At 45.0% G+C, this 19,349-nt stretch overlaps 1 protein-coding gene across 1 annotated transcript in view; it reads right to left on the bottom strand.

Annotated features, from left to right (window-relative positions):
* Nucleotides 1-2,300: 2,300 nt before the first annotated feature.
* Nucleotides 2,301-19,349, bottom strand: part of LOC146192237 (beta-hexosaminidase subunit beta-like) — a 30,707-nt gene continuing 13,658 nt past the window's right edge. Inside the window, exons 7-9 of the mRNA XM_084600437.1 lie at nucleotides 18,500-18,586; nucleotides 17,320-17,326; nucleotides 2,301-2,534 (exon numbers count right to left, since the gene is read on the bottom strand). Coding sequence (XP_084456563.1) covers nucleotides 2,301-2,534; nucleotides 17,320-17,326; nucleotides 18,500-18,586 — 328 coding nt within the window. The remainder of the gene's footprint in view (nucleotides 2,535-17,319; nucleotides 17,327-18,499; nucleotides 18,587-19,349) is intronic.

Raw genomic sequence — 19,349 nt, 5'->3', positions numbered from 1 at the left:
GACAGACTTCGTGGAACAATGAAATAAACAAGCTGCCCGTCATCAAAGCAGCCATCAAGGAATGAAAATCATTCAGTCATTAAAAACGCTTTACCAAAGTAAGGCTTTGTTGCCTTAACTGATATAAAAATCATTTCTAAGACCGTATATCTGGCACATAAATTCTCTCTCAAGAAGGAACATGTATGCAGAGGGTACAGACATGAGCCCAGAGTATACCCTATGTTGTTCCCAAAGCAAAAAAATTGAAGAAAATGGGAAAATATTTTACAGTTCTATATCGAACAAACAGTACTCTTCTATTCCACACTACTCCTAGAAGAGAATGCACTCGTCGATAGTCTGTGTGGTTTGATATTCTTGCATGAAACTATGTTCGTACACAGGCCATGACATCCTTAATTTAAAGGTTGGGCATGACATGACCAGGCACTTGAAATTTTCAATTTTCGGTTTAAATTTAGTTCCTACTACTTTATTATATCAGGGTCCAGTACGTCCTAAAACTAATTTGGAAACTGGCTGAACATGATGTCTTAACCTGTCGCTGGGAGGAGATTGATGAGCAATTGTTTAGACCTTAGTAAAAAGATGGTGTACTATTAGGAAGGTGCTTCAATGTGATTTGCACCTGCTGCAACCCTGTGGGGCTACTTCACGAGGAATTGTGAAAAGTATAAAATGCAGGCGAGTGCAGCATTGTTACATTGTCGCAGTATGTGCAGCGGTATAAAGCAATAAATATGTGGTCTGTTCATGTTTCAGCATCGTTTTCGCATGGCTACACGGTAGCATGAGCGCACCTACAACTAGGTGTTCCTAGGTTCTGCATGCTCAGATAGTAACGGTGATTTTGAAAACATGCACTGTGCCAATGTTTTCATTGAACAAGTCACATGGCGACCACAGGGCTGAACACTAAAGTTTGATCTCTAAATTTCCCTCAATATGAAAACCGTGCTCATGTCACCTTGACAGGGGTCACGAGTTCCTTGGTGGCCTACGTAACTATGCCCCAAAGGCACATGGCGACCACCAGATCATGCGACCTTGACTTTTACCTTATAAATATTCATTAGCATACAGTGGTTACTTGCCGCATTGCGTGAAAGGCCAGCCGACATAGACGTAAACTTCTGCTTTAAACTGGCTGCACGAACGAGCCCACAAGGCCTAGGGCCAGCGTGTCTGACTCGGTATCGAAAGGTGCCCGATGGTTCAATTCCCATCAAACTTGAGTGGTCTGAATTGACAGCGCGATCTCTGGGTGTCAGATAACCCACAAATCAAACAACGTCCGCTCATGTTACCTGCTAGTTAGTACATGCCAGATGCATGAATATAATTTTTCTCCCACAAAGACGACGCCGATACCGACGTAAACGCCATAGACAAAGCTAGTTTCCTGGGTAACTGGGAATTTAACGCTACCACGTTAAGAACAAGATATTCAAATCGTTGCTACTTACTCTAGTAAGCATCAACGTTGAGATACATAATTCATTAAAACGTAAAGAAATCCTCTCTGCCATACTTTTTTTTTCTTGGATTGTCGCCTTTTCTTTGATTATAGAATGCATGATCTGCGTGTTTATGTTTTTGGCATTTGAGTCGAATAGCCAGTGTTGCTGAAGGCAGGTGAGGAAATTAGTGCCTGCGAAAAGTTGCGCTCGGACAATGCTCACCACGTCCGCGCTATGAGATTGGTGCGATCGACGGCGTCGCCATGAAAGCTCACTTCACCTCCAATAATAAGCGCCTTCTGCGTGGAGGTGCCTGCGAGACAAAAAAAAAAAAAATATACACGTCTATACGTAATTAAAAAGCGCAATGAGCGGGGCTGGTTTAGACGCACCAAGGAAAAAAAGTCTGATATTCAGCCTGGCCGATACGAAAACTCATAGCTGGAGGAATATGCAACATCATTAACTCCTTGTAAGAGTCTGTAGTCATCCCCATGTCTGTTATTACTGCCTGTGTCAGAACCAGGTGAAAATGTTATTAATCTTTGTAGCCGAAGTCGTTAACCTTGCTAGAGTGAAAGTAATTTTGTGGCCATTTTTATGCATGCAAATATTATTCCTAGGCACGTCTCCCCAGCCACCAAGAAAAGATGTGTAAAGCAGTATAAATATTTCGTATATCTAAGATGTGGACTAGCCGCCAATTACGGGTTCTTATCCGTAATCACACAATAGCAGTTTAGATTGAAACGTATACATACGTCGAATGCCAGATTAAGCAAATGCAAATGAGTTATATTCATATGCACCCTTTCTGCTTTAAAACTTCACAAGAGTTCAGTTGCCAGGCTGCAGCGGCCTAGTATCCCGAAGGCTGCCAGTGCACTGCCCTCGTGTACCATTGAAGTAGTGCGGCTCGCAGCGGTAGAGTGCCCTCCAGCCTCCCTCGCTGGAGCGCTCGCCCGGAAGCCAACAATGGGACACCAGGGCTCGAAGTCCCTTGGACGTCACACTATGAAGAAGTTGGCCGCCATCCTGGCGCCGGATTTGGACGATCGCCTGCTCAGGTATCTGCGTCGGGAGGAGAACATATGGTAGGCATCTGTAAGCCCAATTCATCGATTACCACTCTCAGTGTATTTAAGAGAGGAAGAAATTAATAGATGCCTGAAAAAATTGGTTCGAAACGAATGAATTTGACTGGTAGCCAGAAAGGAAACGAAGCAATCGAAATATTGCGCGAGAGCACTCATCTAGGATCCCTCTCCTCAAGTTTAGAAGATGCCTCCGCGCATGGTTGCCACAACAACTGTGATGCCAGCCGTTGTTTAGCCACCGCATTGGCAAGTGAGGCAATAGTAACACCAATGGTTCACAGTAGGCCAGTAGCGTCATTATGCCCTTTTCATAAAATTTATCACAACAGTTATCTGAAAGTCAGATTACTAACAAGACCATCTTACATATCGTAACGAAGACAGGGATTTATGGGAAACGGTAACAGGGCAGAGACACACAGTCAAGACAGGGGTTCACGGGAAACGGTAACACAGGGACACAGACTCAAGAGTCTGCAGTCCTAGCTAGCCGAAGCGCACGAGAGTCTACAACTTCTTCGTCTTTCAATCGCTACCTCAAACCGCGAGGTAGCAATATCGACAGGCATTAATCCGCGCCATAAAGTTGGGGCTCCATCTTGTCACGAAAAAAATGCTTTCATGATTCATTCATACGCAGAGCTTGTGTCAGCTGGAATCACCTTCCTCATAATATTGTTTGAATGTCGGATTAAATTATACTTTGCAACGCTATTGTTTCCTTTTAAATGTTTTTATGCTTCTAACTATGTGAATATTTACTTTTTACTCTATAAAAATGTGTTTTTTTTTTATCCCCGCTGCCTTTTGAATATATTTGTCTCCTTTATTTGTGGCTATTTCTATATAATTGTATTTTTTTCTCTTTGTCATTGCTGTGTATTTTGTGATCTTATGTATCCCCACTCCCCTCTGTAGTGTCCTGGGGCCCTGAGGTAACATAAATAAATAAATGGCATGCACAACGGATGCCTCTCGCACGTTTCCCTGACCTACTGCTTCTTACACTTCGTTTCCTCATACGAGTTAACTAATGCGCCCTAATGTGGCGTCAGATTTTCCCTCAATCGTATCAAACTTGGGGACGCCACGACATACGCACCTCCAATTCTATGCTTTGGAATGAACACGTTTAACATTATACCAAATTTTGTGCTAAACTGCCAACCAATACTATTAAGCGAAGTCTGTGGATCGTGAAGAGGCGGCCAAGCGACCGCATCTTTCAAGAAAACTCGTGACAGGCATAAGATTGTATGAGCTACTGAACCACCAGAAGGATGGGTTGTGCGAGGCTGCAGGACAACCGTATTCAAAATCGTGTTAAACGAACTACAACAAAAACGCCTTGCTGATTGTTCAAGACGATTGGTTTAAACATGCTTAAGCCTGCCTAATATTTTTATGCCAGAAAGGATGCGTCAAGTCTTCGCCCATTTTTCACTCTGAATGACAGTCTATTCTGTCTTCACGACTAGCACAATTGCTGCGTGCTCGTGTGTTCACTTGGAAGACATTAGGGTGGAAAAAATCCCATCTCTGTTTAGCAAAAATTCAGCGTCATGAAAATGTAAATGAGAAAAATGTGTACGGCTCTCGTCGACATAGGCTGTGGCCGCCAATCACTGCTGGCAGCAGTTTCTTGCTTGGATATATAGCACGGTTTCTTCCTGATAGGTGGCAACATACACTGTATTTGTAGGAGGGTCCAGCATCAAAGCGTAGCGCCAACGTTGCTTCGACTCATGTGGACAGCCAATTTAAAGTACGCTCCTGCACTCACCGTAATTTGGGTTAAATGAGCAGTTTTCGTAGTGATCTATTGCGTATACATAATCATTTGAAATTGATCAGCAGCTCAGAGCCGTCCTGACTACCAGGGTGAAGAGTCAAGCTACACTATTCGGTCATTCCAGCTACGGTGGCGGTACTACGCCCCCTTTTTCTTAAGCAGAAGAGGGTGGCGGGGGAAGGGCTTATTATGGAAGGCTTGAAATTATGGAAGTGCGCGTCACGAATTGGAGTCCTTTCGATATTTTATAATGCACGAATGAATGAACGCACGAAGAAGGCAATGTATTTTTCTTGCCCTACAAGAAAAAGTGGAAAGGAAAGTGATGAGAAGAGCCGTTGGTACAACCATTCTGCCCAGCTGTGTGTTAAATTTCTCAACGGCATACTACATTCCTGGAGCCACAAGCTGCATTGTCAGTGCATGACTATGTGTGACTGTGTTCGATATCCATGTCGCGGCGGCTACTTTTTTGGCTTCACTACGAGGGTCGGAGCCAAGCTTCGCGTGGGCCGTATGCTGCAAAAGCCATATTCTGCACATGCGCGAAACCGAGGACAGCTGCGCAGCCCCTTCGCCAAGCTCTGCCGGCGTTGCCTAGCAATGCTTAAGAAGTGTATGACTCTTCCTCATTAGAAAAAAAAAATTAGTCCCGATACGGGAATCGAACCCCATGGATCCCCAGCCGAGTGCTATACCGCTGTGCCACGCCACGGTTCGTGAAACTCTCTTCATAATTCCGCTTGTCTACCATGAGGATGATAGCGGGATTCCGCGAGTGACAGATACTGCGATTGGCGCGCAATTTGAAAGTACCAAAGACTGAAATAGTAAAGTCACTCAATTAGGGTGATGTCAAGGATGTGACGGACGTCATGCTAATTGTGATGTGACATTTTCTGTAGAGCATTGCGGGCCGTTTTCGAGCACTATGGCGCTGACGATATCTACTAACACTTGTAGGCAATTTTCCAACTCCGCGACGCTGCCGATGTTGCCACATGTGGTGATGTCATCAGCATATAGGCTCCCAAAGCATCGCTGTGTGGCGCTGCGGCTCCTGATGGGCAGCGCCATTTGTTACAGAAAAGCACACACTGGGACGCCGCCGGCTGTGCTCGCTGCTTTCGTGCCTTGCGCCGTGTGCTTTCTCTCGCACGAGCACGCGCCCTGACGCGCCCCCATAGGCGCATCGCGACATGCCGCCTGCATTCTGTCTTGATGACTGGGCAACCTGCCACGTATTTCTATGGAGGAAACTTAACTATAGAAGAGAAACGTTTTATTCACGTCTGCACTGTAGAGTAGACGACAGACGGCGATAAGTAAATATTGATTGTAAATGCATTTTCCACGTTAGCGAAATCGTCGGAAGTATTTCTCTAGGTAAATTATATTGTCGTATATTGTTACGGACGAAGGAGGAAGAAGGGGGCAGTGGCGCACGCTAGGCCCTCACACAGATTCATTAAACGTCATCTCACGACCATCGAGCATCTTCTCTCTGTCCTCTGTTCTTCTGTTGTCATCGCTTGCCGCCACGTAACATTTGGTTGGAGGTGCGGCGTACGTCATCCCCATCCTCGCCTTGGAGCATCGACGCCATCTGTAAGCCGGGACCATCGACAGAGGGCCCAGGGACATCGCCGAGCAGCTTCGCCCCAGCCCTTCAAGCCCAGACCTGACCAACTACCACCACCCAGCCCCCAGCCCAGACCTGAAGACAAGGAGAACAGACAGACCAATCAGAACCGAGACGAAGGACCCGAAAGACCCGAATGACCCGAAGAAACCGATGGACAGGAACACGCAACCCCCGCCCAAGCTGCCCGACGTGACCTCGAGCCATCGGTCCCATGGACTCTGGTGACGGATGGTTGACAGCTCCAGGGGAGGCAGATCACTAACGCATCAGACATCATACCGGCAAGCCGTTCTATTCTTATTTCTTCTTCTTCAAGCATCCAGACAAGTCCATCATCATGCCATGGAATCATCGTAAACGTCCTCGTCTACGATCGGGACGATCGCTCGATGGCCCCGGGTGATGTTACGGATGAAGGAGGAAGTAGAGGGCAGTGGCGCGGTCAGGAGCGTGCGCGCCAGGCCCGCACACAGATTCATTAAACATCATCTCACGACCATCGAGCATCTTCTCTCTGTCCTCTGTTCTCCTGTTGTCATCGCTTGCCGAAACGTAACAATATGTTTAAAAGCTGCGAAAGTATTATCAGTACTGTGAAATAAAGCGGCTCACTCGTTGATCCTCGTTTTGGCCTGCAGCATGGGATCTATTTACGGTTTTGTTTTTATTCTTACGACGTTAATAAAGCAAATCTTGCAGTAGATTAATAAGCATATAGTCTGAAGGAGGTGTGTCTTCAAAGGCACCGTCGCTGCATGCGGCATAACCGGCTCGCTGGCTCGGAAGGCAGGTGAAATCCAAGCTTGTACTATATTCGTGTTTTATTTAGGTTAGTATTAAATGGTTGCGCTCCATTTATGATAATATTTGGTTTGCACTTACGAAACCTGTGACGCGAATTGGGTGCTCCGTGCAAGTATAGTGTCAATCAAGTCATAGCTAGGATCGGTTTTGTATTGCACTTCTGACATATTTGCATTAATAATAATAATGATAATAATAATAATAATAATAATAATAATAATAATAATAATAATAATAATAATAATAATAATAATAATAATAATAATAATAATAAATTGGTTCACTTGTTGGCCAATTTATGAAAATGTGTAAAAGCGTCTCACCAAGGCATGTTTTCCAACCTGCCCCCCCCCCCCCCCCCCGAAAAAAGAAGGCCTCGTTTCTAGATGTTTTCTTAGTCGTTTTAAAAATGAAAAGGCAGGTGTGGGCACTTAGGGCACATTCACACATGAGTGTCGATCGCGGACGTCGCACGCTGGATATCTGTTGATTTGGTTGCTTTCAGAGCACTTGCAAAGCAGGGAGAGAGCCCAAACAATAGGTAAAAGAAGACACGCGGGGAGCGAAGAGAAGGGTAATCCTCCATCCCCTTCACTTTATATGCATGGTGTTAATCCATTGTTCTCTTTTGATGCCTCTCCAAGCCACCTTGTCAACTGTCAACATTTATGAGTTTACGGAGAAAGGGGAAATTGGCTCTTTTCGTTTCCACAAAGAACGCGAGGCCTCTCAGTACGATGTCGTGCGGTTGGAAAACAGGTCTTGCGGAGACGCTTAAAAACGAATCTGCAAAGTTTCACACGTAAGCCTCGTCTTTGGCGCTTCGCCTACTATTGTAGCATGATACAATGCCCTTAGTACCTCCGTTTCGCATCAGCGGAAGTGTTATTGTATCTCCAAATAACCGCGAGGCGCAACTCGACCGCCGCACATGCACAAGAAGCTAGCAGAGCGTCTGCTCCGGCGGTGTCCCGTAGTTTCACATTTCGAGGTTCTGATAACAGCTCTTGCTGTACAAAGAAGCGCCATCGTTTCGCATATACTGACACTTGCCATAAAAAACGACGGAGACTGAAAAGTGCGTTAGGGGAAGATGGCGAAGGAGTGACGCTGTACTCCGGCTCGTGCTCTCTTGACCGGCCGTTGCACTTGATCGGTTCCAGATTGCCTTCTGAGTAACGTTTAGTTACAATATCATCGAACCTATATAACTACTATTCAGGAATACAAAATCTTTTAGTGTACAATGTTATCGCGGAAACATTGAAGGCCCTGTTCGCCAGAGTGTCTGGTGCCGGCACTGTGAGCGGAGAATCACGCGCATGCCTCCGGCAGGTGGCTGCTGGCAGTTGGCTGTGTTACGGCCGGGCGCTGTTTTCGTGGCGGATTTTGCGGGGTCCCGAGATCATGTGACATTGCTGATGTGGCACGACCAGCTTCCTTGACAAGCTTCCTTGAGATGGGAGAGTGAAACTAGAATCAAACTCTCCTGAACCCCATGAATCTCGATTCCGGCAGGATATCTCCATACCATGCAGACAGGTTCGTAAGGCTTGGTTAGGTAGGGCCTGATGACATAGTATCTTAGTATACTTTGCACCACCGCTCGCCGCGTCCTCACGACTGTCAAGTGGGATGCCTACGCTAAAGATGCAACAGAGCCAGCGACTTCCTCACTTGTTGACAAAGATCACATGTCTACATGTTGATCTGAACGTTGAAGCAGCTTAAAATGAAGCCGCTCAACATACGGGAACCAAATTAAAAAGCAACATTTAGTTTACTAACAGAAATATGAATTAATAAAAGACTGTTTTGCCTGTCCCTGTAGAAAAACCTATCACGCTTTAACCATTTCAAAATAGTGCTCCTAAAACTTACAAATGCAAAAAGGTTTCAAAAAATCAACCCTTTCGTACAGTGCCGTGCAATGCAAGTGTTCGCCTCCATATGTTGCTGAATGAGCTTCTGAATGCACCCCTAACGTTAGAGATGCAACCTCTTTTGACGGGGAAATGGCGCTGCCAGCAGCGTTATGGAATAAAAAACTACTAAATTAAGTGACTCACCCGGACTTTACTCGTGAATACGTCTTCCCAGATAATGAAGCTTTTATGTAGTTTCCTCACAATGGTGAATAATCTGAAAAAAAAAAGGGGGTAGAAATTTAGTATACGTAAGCGTTGCGCCCACAATAGCAGGGCAAACAAAAGCGTGGACGACTCTAATTGCCGTAAGAAAAAAAGAGTGCTTTCTGTAAGCGTCCATTAGCGTTTCTTTTTTCACGATGACAGCGCGACTGCAGCATCTGACGGAAGCAGCGAGCGGTTAGTGGCACCACTTAGCAATGTAGCCGGTCCTTACGTGAACGATAGCGCTTACTGCACACCCTGCTGTGAAGTGCGGTAGCAAAGCAGCGAATGGTCCGGCGGCTTCCTAGTGTTCCCACGAACATTTGAATGCGGCATTTACGTCACACAGCAGCAGTGACCAGAGAATAAATGACGCCTGAAATCGACATTGACGCCTTGCAGAATGAGTTACAGGTATTTGCTAAACGTGGGTTATTTGCATGCGCCTGAATGCATAAATAGCGCCCGCTTCCAAAATGGGCGAGCGGGGAAATGCAGAAAGCGCCTTTTTCAACAGCGGATTTCATTCCGTTTATTTTTGTCCTTGACGATTTGTTGCAAAGATGTCTTTAGGACAATATCGTAGCTGTGGTTGTGAAATAGCTAAATATGATCTAACAGTTGGTTCAAACAAATGTGCGAAGATTGCAGATGGAATCAATAACTAACGATAATCCGTAGCTGGAGAGCCAGAAAGAGCAGAGATTAAGAAAAAAAAAAACTATTATCGCGTATAAGCAGGTCTCAGTGAATGCTAAGTTGCTGCCTTAGTTTAAAGATATGCAAAGATTGCGGTTGACATCAATAAGTATCGCTATCACGTAGCTGAATAGCGAGAAAGAGCAGATATTAAGGAGGAAACTTTTATCGCGTATAAGTAATTCTCAATCAGTGTCCACGTTGCTGCCTTTGAAAGTATATACCAGTCTACTTTTGATCCACATGTACTCAGTACGGATAAAATTTAGACTGGGCATAAAAGCGGTGAATCAGAGCGCAGCTACCAAATGAAATGAAATGCAGGTCATCGGTCCTAAACTGGTCAAACCATTCACGAAATCTCATATTTCCAGCATTCCCGCTGTGTTCTTTAAGGATTTCGTATAAATGGTGGTGCTCGGTTTCCCTGGTGGTAATATTGAGGAACTCTGACCCATACAGCTTAAGTTGAAGCGAGATCCTTGTCTAGTGTGTTTGTGTGTTCCGAAAATGAGATTGCACAGACACGAGCAACGCTGTGGGATCAAGGTTCGCTTCAAACTTCGAGAAATTTAAGAACAGCCTAAGTTTCTAAATTGTTAGCATTGTCAAAGAGTCGAGAAGGCGTTAAAGGCGTTAAAGGCGGCCCACAGTCAGGAACGTAAATAACTCACAAAAATGTGAACAAAACAGAGGCCTGCTGCTATATTACCGTCTTTTAACTGTTAGCTAGATGAACTCAATTTAATCTGCAAAAGCACACAATATTTTGACAGAAAAATCTGGGAAGAGAAAATATTGTTTTGAAATCGCCCCCAAAAGCCTCACTTCCTACAGGCAAATCATAAGAAGAAATACGCCGTGATGTTCTAGAGTGGATTCAAAACGATCTGGCGTTTCTTGCATACGTCATAAAGGGTAGTAAAACACAGACCTCCGAGTGCGACCCAGGTACAAAACGTTTAGACGAGGAATGACACATTAACTCAGTATTGCCGACAAAAAGAAACATAGAGGAAGTGCAAGATGAAACTCCTGATCATTGGCTTTTTTGACAGCATGGAAATAGGCAACTCACAATCAGCATTTCTATCGTGTGGTCTTCGAAAGACTGCGAAAGAGCCTTGCCCGCGTAAGGCGAAATATCGAAAAAACTTGTCACATGACGGCAACGCTCTATCACATGACGCCGGCACTCGAGTACGCATTCTTTGTACCCCAACATATATCTCTGTTGTCCTTTAGCCCCCGAATGAATAACTGGAATTCAGTTCATTAGACAGCTCTTCTACAGGCTAAAGCAACATCTACAGGAACAAAGGCAGTGAACAGGCTATAATAGACTGGCTGAAGGCCATTCCTGTTTCTGTGTTGCAAAACTGCCGGAGAGAGTGGAAAACCTGACTCAGGCGCCGTATCGCTTGCCGCGGAATCTATTTACTTAATACATATTTACAAACATTACATTGTTACAGACCACGCACATGACATGGCTCCAAGGTCCCTGGGCCCCGCCACGAACCCACCGCCCTCAAACGCTCATGCCTAGAAGGGCCATCACGCTAGCAGCTCGGCTTTTGACAAGTTGACACGGTGGCCAGCCAAGTCTGTAAAGCGCAGCAGGGCCACGTCCTCACAGGTAAGTAGGTGTTACAGGCTCAACGAGAGGGAGATGTCCTGCTCTTTAAACACCTCTACGCGCGTCATCAGCTTCCTAATATCTGCTTCTCTTCTAGCGACTCACGCACTCAGTATGCAAACCATTGAAACAATTCCTAAGGTAAACCTCGTTTGCGTAACCTTTCAGTCGCTACGCAAGTAAGCCTACAGCCACCTGTCGACGCAAAACCCACCAAGTAGTCACAGACGAATGCCCCCCGGAACCCCCCCCCCCCCCCCCCCCTTCTTGCCGCTTCTGGTCGTTCTTACACAAGAATGTACATAGTCATGTACATATTGTTACGAGGGTTGAGCTTGAGGTTGCAGAGAGCGGAGACAGGAGGCAAGGCTTTCACACAACAGACCTTTCCTGCAGGCCGACACTGCTCGAATGTCGTTGTCGTCTTCGCTAAAACTCCCGAGATTCTTCTTTTTCCTTTTTATGAGTATATCAGTGCATCTACCGCCTAACGTAACAATATTGTACTTTAGCATCTGTATACTAGCGCGCCGGTAGCCCGGATGTGCGGATAATAAACTAAAATAACCTGAACTTCTGATGCACAGCCTTTTCTAACCATAAAAGATGTAGAAATGGAAGGAACTCGTAGATGACAAGTATCAGCTAGGCAGCCGCTCGTATCTGCGGCGTTCACTTCGCAAGCGGAAAAAAGTTTGTCTTCAAATGTCGTCAGCCAAACGAGAAAACATCGCCACTACACTAGTCCAAAACTACAAATCACGAGACGTTCATAAAACGCAGCTATACATTATTTCCTGACTTCAAGCGGCCTGTCCGGGAACTGTCGATTCAGGCCCCGCTTAGTAACGCATTCTACTTTTTTGTTACTCACGGCCTGTATAACTACATCTGTGTTCATCAAGAGCCGTGATGTCGTCGTGCGAATGGCGAAAAACGAGAAAGCGAACGTGGGAACAGTACAGCTGCTTTATATTTAAAGTACATTGTCGCTGGAAAAGTGCCCCTTTGTTCTTTCCCGAGGAAAGCAGAGTACAACGCACCGCGGAGATCGACATGGAGAAAAAAGCTGCACTTGAACATTTTGGCCACTGCCGCTGTCGTTTATTTGAGTCGTTGCACTCGAGAATACTCTTCCTCGCCAATAAGCATCAGGTTACATTTTAATCGCTGATGTTATCATGAATTATTATGTTGTGACCACGGTTTCGCTTTGTAAGCTGTAGGCACGCCGTCACTGACAACTGGACTTGCACTTCAGCATTCAGTCTCTTCAGTTGTTTTTAAGTTGTTGTAATTGATGCTTGCCTTCAGTGAGTACTCCTGAGGCTAACCTTTAGAGCGCTCGAGCGCTGATAGTCTCTCCCTAGACATCTTATATCCAAGTAGCGATACATGCTGAACTTGGACGACGTAATATAAGACAAGGAGGCGGTGAGCTCAGTACATCGAGAGACAGATAGTGCATCAAGGTTGACGACTGGGCAAGTTGGTAAGAATTCATACTTAACCAGCCAAAGGACGAGACACAGGAAAGAAGAGGACAGGACAAGGCTGGACTAGCAACTGAATGTTTATTGATCAGAAGAAAACAACGAAGACTCCTTCCGAAAAGCACGCGCGCAACCCAACCGGTGGAATGGCAGGAAATTGGGAAGAAGATGAAGAAGAAAATTCAAAGCCAATTCAAAGTCCAGGCCTAACTAACGACTTTTCTAATAGATCAAATTCCTTACAATGAAGGCTAACCGACGCCTTAGCCACACTCTCGTCCTCGGCTTTAGCAATGTAAAATGCCTTTGTGCGCCTGATGTCAATAATACGGGTGTAGTTTACAGCAGGTAACCAACTCTGCAGAGAGTTGGTTGAAGCATTTTACATTGCTAAAGCCGAGGACAAGAGTGTGGCTAAGGCGTCAGTTAGCCTTCATTGTAAGGAATTTGATCTATTAGAAAAGTCGTTAGTTAGGCCTTGACTTTGAATTAGCTTTGAATTTTCTTCTTCATCTTCTTCTCAATTTCCTGCCATTCCACCGGTTGGGTTGCGCGCGTGCTTTTCGGAAGGAGTCTTCGTTGTTTTCTTCTGATCAATAAACATTCAGTTGCTAGTCCAGCCTTGTTCTGTCCTCTTCTTTCCTGTGTCTCGTCCTTTGGCTGGTTAAGTATGAAGATAGTGCATAGCCAGGTAATTTTTCCAAATTTCCAAATTGACCTCTGACTTGTTTTCTCTACCTCAAATTCTTCCCTAGCCTTTCACTGCTGTCTTCCATTTACGCCCACACTTGTTTGGACTTTTTGGTACAAATTCCCCACGCCATGCTCCTATGCTTCAATTCTTTGAATTCATGGGGTTCGCACGATTTGCAGCTTTCATTCATCGTAGGCACGTGGCGATTCCATCTGTGAAATAAGATTGGTCCTTCTAACTCAGTACTAGCGCAAAACGACTTCTGGGTGTGCTCTCCTTGATAAAGACTTGTTTACGTTGTTCCTCATTGTCCCGCAAGTTATCAGCATTTGTTTACAAGAACAATATGAGGACTGCTTGGTCTCCGGAGTATTGCACGATTCTAACAGTACCGGGCCAAACAGAAGATCTCAGAACATTTTCTCGTAATTTGACGTTACAGATATATGTCAAGCGCCGCCACTTCGCCATTCCTGGACCGTCATTTTTGCTCCTCTAATTAGGTTACTCTAGCAGGCAGCAGAGAAATGCAGTTTCACATTAAAGCATTTAAGAAATGCCAACAGTGGCCTTTCACCGATGCCCCAGTCACCATCACCAAGCGACTCGCCTACCGGAATTTACACCTCGCAGAAAAGATTCTAGTGCAAATGCGCTCGCTTCCCAATACTTTGGCTTATCCGGAGAGGCACAGGAGAGCAATCAGGTGCGGCTCACGTTGCGAACAGACGTCTCTACACACAGCTGCACAAGGCAGCGGTTTTGACGTGGTCAAAATCATCTTAAGTCTGACTACGTGCACATTCCTGGCCGGTAGAGTTGAATATATTCGAGAAAGAACCTTGAATGCTACCGCATAATCTAAAAATCAAACCTCAGTCCCCAGTGAAAGTGTCGCCATGTTCCCGGATCGGGGTGTCATGATTGCTTATGTTGTGCAGTGTTCCCAGACAAGTAGAAGTTGCCAGAAATGCAAATTCTCCGACACCGGCCAGAATTAGCTCGCGGGATAAGTCGCCGTGAAGCTTCGCCCCAATGTCGGAAAGTGCAGCCCGTGTTGACAAGCACTTAAGTTTTCAATCGTGAATTTGTTATCTGTATAATAATTCTATAGCCCATCTTTTGTTGTGCCTATCTCAGTCCCCGACCATGCTCTAAAATTTGTCCGTTGAGTTCCTAAGTAGAAAACAACTTTGGACCTGTGTTGATTCAAAGGAGACAACCACCCTGGTCGATTTCGGTGCAGTCTTGGTCAGCAAGGCGGGCCAAGTTTGAGATTGGTTATTGGCCTTGCACTAACCGACCTCTGGCTGCCAATATAGAGCCATTGCCGGAAGCCAACCTCGGAAACACTCTCCGCCCAAGCAAAGCAAAGCGTTGCCTGAATAGTTTCTGAGGGCAAACGTTTCACGTAAAACGTGCGTGTGTTTTGCCCAATGCTGGCAGAAAGTAAGCAGCGTCTTGTTTTCAGTTGTCGCCAATTCAACATCAGGATAATGTCATGCATTACCCAAATGCCATACTAGCTTTATTGTGTACTTTTCCTTGTGATAAAAAAATGTGACAGCAACATCTAAGAAAAGTTGCGAACTGACGTTCGAAATTCAGGCAGCGTGTTTACTTTTCTTACATGAATAGTGCCTCAAGGGTTAGCCTCCTGCCACAGCCCCATGTCGGCAGCCGAAGGTAGGCCAGTCAAAGTCCATTAGCCAATATCAACCTTAGCTCATCCTTGTCGACATAGCCTGGGTCAAGGCCGAACAGGGTGGTCGTCGACGTCGAGCTACCAAAGGGCTCACGTTTTTCAGTTCAGTAATTAAGACAAGCATTTCATGGCGACGAGGTTCATGTCACAGGTACAAGAAATACTACGTCAAAGAAAGAGTACGAAACAAAATACACTGCCGAGCAGCGCACACACACATAAGATAAATTTTCAGCTTGCTTGTATATCCCAAACATGCTGTCTTCATTTCAGAGGTAGTGACACTCGCTAGTCATGCGAAATTATTAGTCATTTTTAAGCTTTGGACAGCGGGAATCAAATACAAAGGTGGACACGGTCACGTTGATAACAATCTTTAATTGAAAAGTCCGCTGCGCCACCTCTGTGCGAACATCATGAAACTTCATTCAGTAAAACATACGTCTAATTCTCACGAAGGCGCCTTTCCGATGCATGTTCATATGTTGCACTAATGTTGCATGCACTGGGTTTACGGAAACAAGCCTGATGTAATAGACCATGCGCATTAACCGTGCAATATATTAGGCTTGCAATATTATGCTACGAATTTCAGCCTACAATTTCAGGCGTAACTTGTTGCTGGCTAAACCTGCTTGGTCAACCTTACTGGCAGCTAACCATGGCCTTACTTAAAGCCATGTTTGGCTGCGAGCATTAGGTATCGACTACGTTCCTACAAATTTGCTGTTTTTGGTTGAAAGCTTTTGGCTAACTATTAATCAGCGCAATCGGCAGGCAACCAGGGCCCACATGTGAGTATTCATTGCTTGACCGAGCATACAGGCTGTCGAGTTCTGTGCAGGCGTTTACCGACGGTCAGCCGTTGACCAGTTTCAATGACTAGCAAGGCGACGTCATCGACGAACCGTAGTTGCTAAGTCAGATACTTCAGTAACTATTACCCCCAATTCTTCAAGTACTGCACTCTAAATAGGGCCCATAAGCGTGTTGTGAACAGTAGCGAAACGTCATGTCTTTAAGGTAAGCCCCCTATCCGTATTACGTCATTTTCGTGGTGAAAACATTGCAAACTATAGACCAGAGCATGGAGGGCAAATTATTTTAGCGCCATCTATAGACGCCGCAGCGAAACTTCGACAACTATTGACTGCCAAACGAAGTGGCCACGGATATATGTCGTGCTTGCGCTTTTAAGTTTCTTTGAAGTTTTCGCTACTGCTTGCTCGTAAAATCGTCTGAAGTTAATACTAGCCTCACAGCAAGACTGTTTTGCCCATCTTGCGCTGTCAGGGGTAACAGCAACATCCAAAAGTGGAGCGGGAGGTTCGGGTAAGGTCACTGTACCGTTTTATGCAAAAATACTACGGCCGTGACTTTTCCAATTAGATATGCATGCCCAATAATATACTATGTACTCGCAAAAACGCTGCAGTACGTAATACACTCTTTGCGTGGTGTTTGCAAAGATCTGTCACAGCCTGCACCTCACAAACATACGCAATGCAGCAAGAGCGAGAAACAAGTCCTATGATATACGGCGAAAAATGGAGACAACAGGAAATAAGCGCAAGTGCGTTTATACCCTGTTGTCTTCATTTTTTTTTCAGCAGGAAAAAATAAGTAGGTAGTATCAGATTAGCTTAGCTGGAGCAAAGAGAAAATGTCATTTTTTAAACAACCTTTGACAGCGTGTAATACGCATTCTGTCATGATCAGAATTCCCCGTCACGTTTTGATGTCGCTTATCATAACAGAGTCAGAATGCAACGCCGACAACTGTTGCTAGAAAAACGACACTTCCTTGTAGTTCCGAGTTAGCTGACCTGATGCTAATTCCTTCTTCTGCCCTGCTGAAGCAACATCAGGGGATGAGCGCAAACGCGACGTGTTTACTCGCAGTGGCGGCATTCCGTATGTTTATGGGGTGCAGGATATTAGATATTTGCCGACATCATCCGAATGTATAATGTTTTACATAGTGGAAGGGCTTTGCTAGTGCGTGGTATACTATTGGCCATACATAGGAAATCGGAAAAGTCACAGCAGCAGTAGTTTTACATAGAAGATACCATGCCCTTACCCGAACCATATACGCTCCACTTCTGGACGCTTTGCACACCCTTGCCATCATGAGATGTGCAAGGTAGTCTTACCGTGAGGCTGAAATGAACATTAGAGGTTTATACGAGCACCCAGTCACGAAAACTTCAAAGAAACGTAAAAGTGCGAGCACGGCGTATATCCGTGGTCACCTCGTTTGACTGTCTAGAGCCGTCGTTCCGCTGCCGCGCCGATAGAGGTGCTACAGTGCTCTCAAAATGACGGCTCCGTGCTCTGGTTTAAGACCAGAAGGCAGACACCACAGGGGCGACGGTGTCTTGCTTACCTAGTTGATACGGATAGGTTGCGTTAGCCTTCACGATAGCCCATGCTGTATCCATTCTTTTCTTGGCTTATTGTTAGGTTTAAGGAGGCATAGTTTTGGCTATTTGAATGGTGCTGTAAACATTATGTTCACGGTGCACTTAGCCACCGCTTTCTTCAGGTTCCGTGACAACTTAATCACATACGGTATCGCCGCCAGTTGCACTTTATATTGCCTTTTGTTACTGTTTGGCTTTGATCTTTTATTGTAGCGCTGTGCTACTGCCATCACGACTGCGCAGAGAAAGTTGGCAGAGATAAGCGTGACTACGATGCCCATTCAATCTTTTTTTTTTTTTTTTTTTTTTTCAGATTCTATGTGAACAGCACTTCATGAGAGCAGACTGTAGGTATAGAACGGCAATCCCACTCTTAACAATTTTCAAGCGCACTGGTCTGATCCAGCCAGCAATAGCTTGTGTTAAAAAAAAAAAAAAAGCGAATGTCCAAAAACTCAGAGAAGCCATTAACGCTTGTAATAAACGAGTTATAACTAATCTATAACAAAACGTGCACAGACAACACAGATAGCTCCGTGTAAGATCAAGCATGGAAACATGGCAATACATGACCACATGCTTGCAAGGTTTAAAAATGTTCAAAATCTCGAAAGGAAGCTACTGCTGGTCGCAGCAAAACAAGAGTCCTATTCTGATACGCATCTATGCCTTGCAGTTGGTATCTTTTCCCTGACCCTGAGCTGCAATGATCGTCTAAGCCTATAGGGGCGCATTCTTGCCAAATGATTTAATTTTTTTAATTTTTGCCGTCATTCCCAATTTATACATTACTACCAGCAAATTCATGGTTTTTATATTCGTGATATTAAGTGAATCCAAAATATAGGAGCAACGTAAAGGGAACTTCGACATCATGAAACAAATGAACGCGGAACAGAATTCGCTTCACCTTTTGTAATAACGCCTCAGTAGTGAGTCGTAGTGTCCAGAGATGTTCATCTTCACCAGGGCCTTCGCAATCTCCATGTCTAGTTTCCTGAAAATGCGCATGTTACGCGCGCCTATTATGACCCGCAGCGAATGATGACAAAGACGTTAACAATTGTTAAATAGGAAGAGAAACGAACAAATGATTAAGAAAATCACAAGATGGCATCGTTCGTCTTGTCGACAACCATACCGGTGGTAAATAAAAATAAAATTAAAAATAAAAGCCTTATCGAAGGGAATATCTAGGCATCTCAACTGCTTCACGAATTCATAGCAGACGAGAAAAAAAAAACAGGAAGATCTATTCTCTAGAGAAACGAGTGATGCATTTTTCTTTTCTTGGATTATGTGCTGCGCAAATATTCGCAGGAAATGTCCGCATGGCCGCACACTAAAAGAAATTTCTCTACAGGAAATTGACCGACTATACGTCCGGTACCAGGCCGAGCACGCAAACCACTACATGCAGATGTCATGCCACGTGTAAACGTGGCATATGGTCATAACAAGTCGTTATAATCATCAGTATAAGTGATTAGCATTAGTCATTAACTATGTCGATGTCCATAACCTTTATTCATTAGCTATCACTATCAATCGTTTTCATTCTTAACCTTCCTCCTCACATGGCCGCTATTTGCGAGCGACACATTCGCGCACAGACGCGAAGCACAGATCACGCACACACATTTTCGCTAAACGAGCTAGCCTAGAAAGGCTTTGCTGTAGCCGAAGGCGCTGTAGCCCGTAATTGTGCCGGTAAGTACTTCTTACAAGAATAAAAAGCCGAGCAATAGATCCCAGACTCC

Source organism: Amblyomma maculatum, chromosome 4, assembly GCF_055883805.1.
Source record: "Amblyomma maculatum isolate TAMU_Amacu chromosome 4, ASM5588380v1, whole genome shotgun sequence".
NCBI lineage: Eukaryota > Metazoa > Arthropoda > Arachnida > Ixodida > Ixodidae > Amblyomma > Amblyomma maculatum.
Note: the sequence above shows the minus strand (reverse complement) of the source record. Positions and strands in the feature narration are given on the sequence as shown.